Genomic DNA, 9,661 nt, shown 5'->3' on the forward strand with positions numbered 1-9,661 from the left:
GTGACAAGATGCTTGTGTGAACCATTCCTCTAAATAACTATAGACTCATAGAGTTGGAAGAGACTTCAAGGGCAATCAAGTCCACCCCCCTGCCATGCAGGAAGACACATTCGAAGCACCCCTGACAGATTGCCATCCACTCTCTGTCTAAAAATCCCCAAAGAAGGAGACTCCACCACATTCCGAGGCAATGTATTCCACTGTTCAACAGCTCTTACTATCCTAATGTTTAGGTGGCATCTCTTTTCTGGTAGTGTGATATAACCTTTTGTTATATCTTTCCTTGTGTCATTGAACATGGAACTCCTTCCCACCTTGCAGACTCCATTCCCATCCTCACCCTCTCCAGGTCCACATCATCAGCCAGCTTCATATTCTTGGTGTGTATCTGTAAGATTTCCAACCTTCCCACTGAATCTGGGATCCCAATGTCAATTTCTCGATCAAAACGCCCTGCAGAGGAGAGACAAACACTGAATCCAGGGCTAGAATGAACAAAAAACTAATTTTTCCAGCTCTGGTCCACCTAACTATCCTATCTCTTGAATGGGGAACTAGTAAATTTAGGGACAAGAGGTGAAGAATGTGTGCTTTGGCAGGGGGGAGACCATGACCTAAGCTAGGGGCTATATGGGCCATGCCAGACTCCCCTGTCTAATTTTGGAAAGTAGGTTTTTTTAATGTAAACAAACCTTCTCTGACGTACTAGGGTTCAATGGAGGGACAATTCCATCACTTTTGAAGTCTACCACTCTGTTATAAGCCCAGAGGCTTTGCCCACCCCTGGCCTAATGGATAAAGCAAGAATGGTACAATTCATAGCAGTTGTCAGCAAATAAGAGGAAGAATGCAGAGATAATGAAAAGAAATTTCAGTTTGTATTCTAGGACCAAGTTGTGATTTTGGGATCTTGATTTCTTTTCTAATGAATTTTCAAGACCTACATCCAAGGAAGGGGAGAACATCTGGGGTAGGTAGCTGAGAAAGGAGAACAGTTTCCTACCAAATCGGCGAAGGGCAGGATCAATACTGTTGGGCCGATTGGTAGCAGCCATGACTACCACATGTGATCGCTGTTTCAGACCATCCATGAGTGTGAGCAGCTGGGAAACAATGCGCCGTTCCACTTCCCCATGAGTCTGAAATGGTAGGAGAAAACGGAGAAGGAACATCAACAATAGCTCTGATACTCAACCTACAAGAGTCAACAAGGTACCAGTATCCTAAACTTAGGAGCACAGTTCCCCCTGGTGGTCAATTTGCATAAAGAAGTTATATAATAGAAAAATAGATGGCGCCAAAGTGAGGGGAGCACTGTGACAAGAGACTGTGGAGGTCTTCCACAAGAACTGTGCATCTGGCTCCATGTCAGGAAATGAGATAAGATATGAAGGCTTCTCAGATTGTCAAAAAAGCATTGGAGAGATCCAGCTTCAAATTCACAGTTCAGCGTTCATCTTGACCTAGTCATCACCCACAGACTAAGGGGCTCTACAGACTGCCCCTTTTCGTGCTGGATCGGGGCTGCAACAACCTCATGCTATGGCCCCAATCAAGCTTTCTGAGGGCACAAAACGAAGCCGCAAAAAGCGGCTCCTTTTTGTGCTCTAAAAAGGGTGCCATCGCTGTAGCGGCAGAGCTATATGATGCTTCTTTGGTGCTGTGTCATCTGGATGTAGTGCTGGAGGTGCGCCACGCCAATGCACGCTGTCTGGAATGGAGCACAGCATCAAAGCACCCTGGGGGGGGGTTTGAAGTCAGGCATGCATTGTCAGGATGCTAAGCCCCAACCCTGTCCGCAGGCTGGCCTTTCAGGCCGGTCTGTAAAGGCCCTAACATCTTATAGTGTTGCTGCAAGAATTAAATTCCTGGTTTCTTTAAACTAGAAGTCCTAGCCACTTCTGATTTTGCTGAATCATTTTCAGTAGATTTCGAGAGTTGATTTCTTTATCTTCTTTTGTCCACACACTCCCCACACACTGATAAAGATCAGATTCAAAGAGAGCCAGCTGCCAAGTGATCTCTATGGGATGCAGAGTCATGAAGTCAAATATTTCAAACTGGAGACTGGTATGCCACTCAGTTGGGGGCGAGGGGCTGTCAAAGGTGATATTGTGGCTCATCCCATTCGCCTGAGCTTGTTTTTTCCTCCCGATAATCTTTGCAATGGATTCCACCCACTTCTTCATGGATTTGCCTCTTACAGTGGAAATAAATGTTTCCAGTCTATCGAGTAGCTCCTGATCTCTTTCAAAATCATAAAAATGGTGTTCCACCCAATGCTGAAAAACATTTAATATCCTGAGTTGTACTGGCTGGATGTATTCCTTGCGAAATCTTTTAAGGTCTGCGCTGATGGGCTGTTCTCCTTTCTCTATCGCCAGCCTATCAGCTTCTGTTGGTTCAGGCTCTGGGATTTCAAATCGTTCTATCAATAAACATAAACTGACAAGTTCTTGAGGCTTGCAAAAGGAGTGATACGTGGTAAGAAAAGTATGTACAAAATTTGGATCTGCATACATGTGGTAAGTGAGCCTTTCAATGAGCTTCACCATAGTCCCGCCTTTGATCAGGGGAATTCCAATCCTGCTCTGAAGGCTGTCCTCAAAAACAATGTTGTCCTCAGAGTCTTCCAAAGCAAAGTGATAGACACTTGGACTGGGGAGTCGCAGGGGCTGCTCGTTCTCTTCCTGTAACAACACGGCATCCAACATTTGGTCCAGAGTGCTGAGATACTGGAGAGGGATCAGTGCAGACATCCAGTTGTTCTTTTCTCAGCAGACTTGGTGGCAAAGATAAAACTACTTTCATTTTTAGGAACCAGTTCAAAAGCATTCACATGTATCATCTTTATTCATTATATGGACCTTCCTCATGATGATTTTTTCCTTGAGTCAGTACTCCGCATTGCTGGAGCCCGGAAGGCACGACTGTCCATGGTTGGCTTTGCAGCTGATCATTAAACCATCAAAAAGGAAGACATGCACTTCTGATTTTGTTGTTATTGGGCATTTTTTAATTTGATCAATATAGCCATATACAGCTTGAGTCAAGGTTATTTGAAGAACTGTATCTCTGCCTTTACAAGTCCACTAGAGCACTAAGATCATCAGGAGAGGCCCTTCTCTCTGTCCTATACCCTCTCAGGTGCATTTGGTGGGAACAACAGAGAGGACCTTCTCTCCCTCCTTAGAGAGGCCAGGTTGGCCCCATCCCTGCTCTCCTTTTGGCAGCAGATTGAGACATTCTTGGGCTGCCAGGTTTTCTCAAACTGACAAGGGTTGGACTTTAAATGCTGTGCAAGGTTTGTATATAGTATTGTGTACAGTGTTTAATATATTTTTAATGTGTAATGTTTTTAACTTTTTAAAACTTTGTTTTTTAAACATTGTATTTACATTTTATTGCTTTGTATTGTTTTTAACTTGTATTGTTTTAAAAAAATTTTTAGCTTCCTTGAGTCCCTCAATAATAATAATAAATATTTTGTGTGTGAGTCCATGAAGCCCCCAAAGAGCCCCAGTGAAAGAAAACTGGTCCTCACACCTGTCAAATTTGCCCACCTCTGGATTAAGAAATGGGCTCTATTCTACCATTTTGAATATTGCTAATACACTTTCTTTACAGCTACAGTGCCTATAACTGTTTCATAGTTATGCATACAATCTTTCTACAGTAATTGTATTGTTCTTTTAAACTGTAAATCCCAGATTTTGGGGGGGGGGGGGGGAATGGGGAAATAATAACAAGAACAGCTACTCCTTGTTAAAATTGCTTCACTGGGTTTCTGGGCATGACCTATAAAACCTTTATGGCTGAAGTCTAGACTATCTAAAAGACTGTCTCCTTATCTGAACTTTCCAGAGTCTCAAGATCCACAGAGGAAGGCTTTCTTTTGGTCCTGCCACCATGATAAGCTTGTTTGGTGAAGAAATGGGAGATGGCCTTCTCAGTGGCTGTTCTCACCCTCTGGAACTCCCTTCCACAGAGATGAAGGGTGCTTCTACACTGTAGAAATAATGCAGTTTGATTCTACTTTAAGTGTTGTAGCTCCATCCTATGGAATCCTAGGATTTGTAGCTTTACAAGGTCTTCAGCCTTCTCTGCCAAAGAGTGCTGGTGCTTCACAAAAACTACAAAGCCCAGGATTCTGCAGGATGGGCCCATGGCAGTCAAAGTGGTGTCAAAGTGCATTATTTTTACACTGCAGATGCTCCCTAAACTGGCTCCCTTCTTGCTGTCCTTTTGTCAGGAGGCAAATACATTTTTTTGTTCAAGCAGACTTTTAATTGCTCACAGGGAGGCTTCTTATGAGAGGTGTGCTTTATTTTCAATTTTTGTATGCATTTTAATGATTCTAAAATGTGATAATTTTAATTGCCTTTAAATTTTATTCTAAGGTTTTAGTTGATTTATCTTGTGAGCCACTGCCTTGGGTCCCAATTTGGGAGAAAGTTGGCATAGAAATAAATAAATAAATAAGTGATACAGTGAAAAGTGTAGCTAAGCTCACATGAAACAAGCAATTCTATCTTCTTCTTCTTCTTCTTCTTCTTCTTCTTCTTCTTCTTCTTATTATTATTATTATTTTTTAGTAGCAGTAGTGGTGGTGGTGGTGGTAGTATATTTATTTATATCCTGCTTTCTCCCCAGAATTGGTACACAAAGTGACTTACAATTTAAAAGAACAAAGCAATGAAATTCAAATATTTTTGTTGTTGTTAACTGCCTTCAAGTCAACTCTGACCCATGGAGACCCTGTGGATGAGACATCTCCAAGACTCCCTGTCCTGCTTAGTTCCTGTAAACCTATACCAATGACCTTCTCAATAGAATCCATCCATCTAGCATGTGGTCTTCCTCTTTCTACTTTCTTCCACCTTTCTTAACATTATTGTTTTTTTCTAATGAGTCATGCCTTTTCATGATATTTCTGAAGTACAACAGCCTCAGCTTTGTCATCTTGGCTTCCAGGGAGATTTCTGGCTTGATCATAGCCATGTTAATCTGGAAAATCAGTATGCAAAGGGATGTTGCAGCACCTTTGAGACTAACTGAAAGAAAGAAGCTGAGAGCATGAGCTTTCATAGACTTGAGCCTACGTCCTCAGAGACATTTGGTGGCGTGCAAAGCCCAGAGACAACCTATATAGCAATCTGTGTGTGAGAATGTCCATAGGAATGCAAAACTTTGTGGATGTGGAAATTATGTGGCAAATTCACTTTTGATGAAGGTCATTGGGGGACATGATCATTGGGGGATAAGGAAGTATGTTTCCTCAACAATTAAAAATACACAAAAGTGAGCATCATCTTCCCAGCTATCATAAGGTCCTGGTGTTTTGGCTAGTCACCCCTCACTGCAGTAAACCAGCTCTTCAGAGATTTACTGTCAGTGAGCCCCTGAGCTTACCTTCTCTCTCTTAGGAGCAATGGCATCCAGTTCATCAATAAAGATGATGGCTGGAGCATTCTTCTCAGCCTCTTCAAAGGCTTTGCGCAAGTTACTCTCTGACTCCCCAGCCAATTTGCTCATGATCTCTGGACCTATGGAAAAATAAAGATAGGAAACAATAATGGACAATTCATCAGTTCATCAACTGATGAATTCAACAGTTCATCAGAGATGGTGAAAAAGACCCTTAGGGAATGACTGTGAAATACTTCCACCCTGAACTGCATGGCTCCAGGAAAAGCTTTGCCAGTTCTAATGGGGCTTATTGTGGTCACACAGCTCAGGGACTCCTGTTGAATCACTCTGTTTACACTGATGCCACTTGAATCGTCATCATATAATTCTTGTGGGGTAATTTAAATTTCTTAAGGCTTCAGCCTTTGCGAACGAAACAAAAATACTGAATATAAAAAATGTCAAAGCCAAGCCTGTTAGGGTCTAGCTTTAAATTAGCAGAGTAGCAGAAATGCACTTTTGTCTAATTGGGGTGTGGTACAGACCACCCAATAAGGGTGGCCTCCTGGTGCCTGTTTTTCCGCCAGAGGGAAGCCACAGCCTCCAAACCATGCAGCTTCCCAGCAGTGGAAAAAGAACCAGCAAAAAGCGGGTTCTTTTCAAGCCATGGCACTGTGTGGATGCCACGCGGTGCTTGCGTAACAATGGTGGCGCCCATGTATACGCCACCATTTTTATCGTCATATCTAAGGTTGAGGGCGCGTGTGGGCAGAGTGCCCCACAAGGCAACCCAGCTAACGTGATGAAGGAGGTCGCAAAGGGCTGGTATGTACTGGGCCCTATGCTTTCCTGAAGAACAAACACTGATTCAAAAAAACAAGTAACTCGCCAAACAGGTAGTTTATAGGTTTAAGTTGAAAACAAAAGTTTACTAATAGCTTTAATGCTATATTTACATAGAATGGTCTAGATCTAGCTAGGGAATAGTTGGCAAGTAAAGAGAAATATTTATGCTGCACTATTTGTCAAAAGAAGCATGAGAAGAGGCAGGAAGAATGGAAACACAACAGCTCCGTTTGAAAATATTTGTTGGAAGAGAATGTCCCCAGTTAAGTCCAGAAAGAGGAAGTGATTGTAAGAGTCACATTGGTTAGTTTTTGGAGTGTGTGTGTGATGGGTGTGAGAGAGAGAGAGGAGAGAGAAGAGAGAGAGAAAGTGTGAGAGAGTTTTACATGGGAAAAGAGAATTCGCCTAATCATATCTAAGGTAGGGGGAAAGACAATGCAAAAACTAATGCCACAAATCAGAACAAGCGATTATTTAATGTCTCCGTTACTATCACAATTGAATAAGAAGAAAAACGCTCCCTGTTTTTCATTTGCAACTGCACAGAGTCCACAAGGGTTTTCGCCAGTGCCAGGGGACCATGAGATGAAGAATCCCTCCTGGGGAGGCTAAGGAAAGAAGGGGAGAATGGTTAAGGAGCATCCAGGATAACACCTGTGAAGGGATGTGGATCTCAGTGGAAGGTTCAAGATAGAGATGTAAGCCAGTGTAGACAGCCATGGTAAGCCTGACATATAACAGGTCAAGAAACAAACATGTAAGCCAGTGAATTAGGAGAGGATGTGAGCCCAAGGGAGCTGCCTTCACTGTGGGAGAAGGGAAGGGCTCCCACTACAGGTGGTACCCGGGAGTACGAATGCGCCGGGTTACGAATTTTTTCGGGAATACGTAAAAAATCCCAATAGGGATTTATTGTTCGGCTTGACGAAGGGTTCTTCGGGGTTACGAAAAAAACACGACTGGAGCTATTGTTCCGCTTCAGCCACCGGGAAGGGCAGCAGAGAGCTATTTGTTCCATTAGCAGCCTATGGGGAATTGTTCGGCTTTATAAACGAAGGTATTTCTGGGTTGACGAAATTTAACCGCCGTGGAACGAGTTAATTTTCCGTAACCCGGGGTACAATGGTAGTGTCAGAAAATGTAAGTGTCCAAAGATCGTCCATTTGGAGGCAGAAAGATGTGAGTGGCTACTGGTGATTCCCACTGTGCAGTGGAGCACTAAAATCCCTCCGTGGAGTTATCCGAAAAGGGCTTGGAACCCATATAGAAACACTCAAATAGATGTCAGCACTGTAAGGAGTATCTGCGTCAAATTTTGGGATAATATAATTAGCTCACATACCATATGGGGCTCCTACAAGTACTCCTCTCAGATCGAATCCAGCCTGTTTACGAAGGGACCAGAACTTCCGGAACTGACACAAAGGCAAAGTCTTTGATTTTTATCTAGTTTATGATGCACGGGGGGACAACACTCACACCCATACTTCACTCATGCACACTCAGGCTAATAGAAGAAAGGAGGAAAATGGAAAGAGAACACAAGGCCTGCAATGGAATACTTGCCTGCAATGGTTTCCCTCGGAATCAAGGTAGTTGCAGCAACACTGAAGGAAATGGGAAAGGGTGTGTGGAACCAGAGAAGCAGACTGACAGAGTGCCTGCCTGCCACCAACATGGAACTTCGAACAAGGAAAACCTGGAGTTTAATAGGTTCCTGTCATGTAGTCAGTGGAGGCTTTTGTCCTACCTCAAAAGGGAAACCAATTTACACAACTCATTATCCATAGGCATCCTTTGTCATGGGAAACAATGCTACCGAATGGCTTGTCTGTAAATCTGTCTCCTATAGGTGTGAAGGAATCTTCCTATTTGCAACTCCTAACTGAGGCTGGTGCCTACGTGGTCTCTCCCTTTCAGGTCTGGCAGCCAAGGGACAGCCTCCCATAATGCCTTTCATTAGGATCATCAGGAGCCATACTCACCTATAGATGCAGAACTTGCTTGGAGGCCTCTATGATCAAGTGATGCCAGGGAAAAGGGGCCACCTGATATACCTCCACAGAGGCATTTTGGGATAGGGATTTTGGGGGTATTTTTATAAAATTCCAGACTTCCACAGATGGAATGTGGCAGTTCACTTTTTAAATTAAGAATTGTGATGAATTATAATCTGGAGGCTGATAGGCCTTGGGTCTCATCTCTGTTCCTGTTGTACCTTCACACCAATAGCTTTGAAGAGTGCTGGGTGTCTCAAGGGCAGCTCCACCATCTCCTTGATCTGAGCCAGTTGTTTACGGCAGCCTCCAATGTCATCATAGCCAACGTCATTGAGGCTCTCTTCTTCATCCTGACAAAACAGAGGGGTGAACTGAAAGGGTGCTGGCAGAAATTGCCTCTTCTTTCCACCAAGGCTCATACCACACTCCTTCACATGCTGAATATTTTGAGGGGATAGGAAGATTCATCCCTCTACCCACCATCCTTTGACTCCTCAACAAAGTTTACTTTCTGCTTGGATGAATCTCCCCAGTGGAAATTTTGTATGGCAGATCCCACCATCAGAAAGTCTGTCTCTGCGTGTGATCCAGACTGGAGGATGTTGCAATGGCCTCTACGAATAAACATCCAGCCAACTGGCTGCCAACTCTTTCATCCCTGATGTTGTTCAGTCCCTATTCTTACCTCTCGTTTGATGGGTTCCCCCTCACAGTGGATAATGGTGTCAGGAGCAACAATGCAGTAGGGGCTAGGATCCACCTCTACAACTTTAAATTCCACAGCCCTCATTCCTCCCCGCACAAGGAAAATGTCACCTGGATAGAAAACAGAATCTCCTCAGAGTTCAGTCTCAAGCTCAGTATGTTTGTCTTTCTTACTGTTATTTATAATTTCCCATTATTATTTCCCTTCTATTCCATTTTGGGAGACAGGCAGACTATAAATCCAATAAATAAATAAAGCTACTCCTTTCCACCCCAATCTAAGAGGCTGACCTGGTCCTAAACCAGTGTCTGTCATCAGTAATGGACTGAAGTTCCAGTTGCCTTGTATATCTTTACTTGACTACCAACTTCAATCATCATCCTCATAATCCACATTGTGCACATTTGATGTAGCGTACTCTGAAGTGAGATCCATAAACATTGAAATAGAGGCCTATTTCAATTAACAACGTCTTGGACAATGAAATCCTTTTTACCAAGTCTTTTTATGCCCAACCACCTCCTCCTTTCCTCCTCTGTGTAGCTGCTAGGTTTTTTTTAGCATCAGCATCTTTAGAAGGGTGCTGAAGGAGGGCTGGAGAAACACAGACTTGTCTTGTTAAGTTGCAGAAGTGTGTCTACAATAGATTACACCAGTGTTTCTCAAATAGTGGGGCGCGCCCCCCAGGGGGGGCGCGAGG

At 43.4% G+C, this 9,661-nt stretch overlaps 1 protein-coding gene across 1 annotated transcript in view; it reads right to left on the minus strand.

Annotated features, from left to right (window-relative positions):
* Nucleotides 1-256: 256 nt before the first annotated feature.
* LOC121920399 (transitional endoplasmic reticulum ATPase-like) overlaps nucleotides 257-9,661 on the minus strand; it is a 15,045-nt gene continuing 5,640 nt past the window's right edge. The window contains exons 2-7 of the mRNA XM_042447535.1: nucleotides 8,941-9,071; nucleotides 8,474-8,605; nucleotides 6,752-6,863; nucleotides 5,413-5,546; nucleotides 1,004-1,139; nucleotides 257-453 (exon numbers count right to left, since the gene is read on the minus strand). Of these exons, the coding sequence (XP_042303469.1) occupies nucleotides 272-453; nucleotides 1,004-1,139; nucleotides 5,413-5,546; nucleotides 6,752-6,863; nucleotides 8,474-8,605; nucleotides 8,941-9,071 (827 nt within the window). The 3' untranslated portion in view covers nucleotides 257-271. The remainder of the gene's footprint in view (nucleotides 454-1,003; nucleotides 1,140-5,412; nucleotides 5,547-6,751; nucleotides 6,864-8,473; nucleotides 8,606-8,940; nucleotides 9,072-9,661) is intronic.

The sequence above is a fragment of the Sceloporus undulatus genome, chromosome 2 (assembly GCF_019175285.1).
Source record: "Sceloporus undulatus isolate JIND9_A2432 ecotype Alabama chromosome 2, SceUnd_v1.1, whole genome shotgun sequence".
Lineage (NCBI taxonomy): Eukaryota > Metazoa > Chordata > Lepidosauria > Squamata > Phrynosomatidae > Sceloporus > Sceloporus undulatus.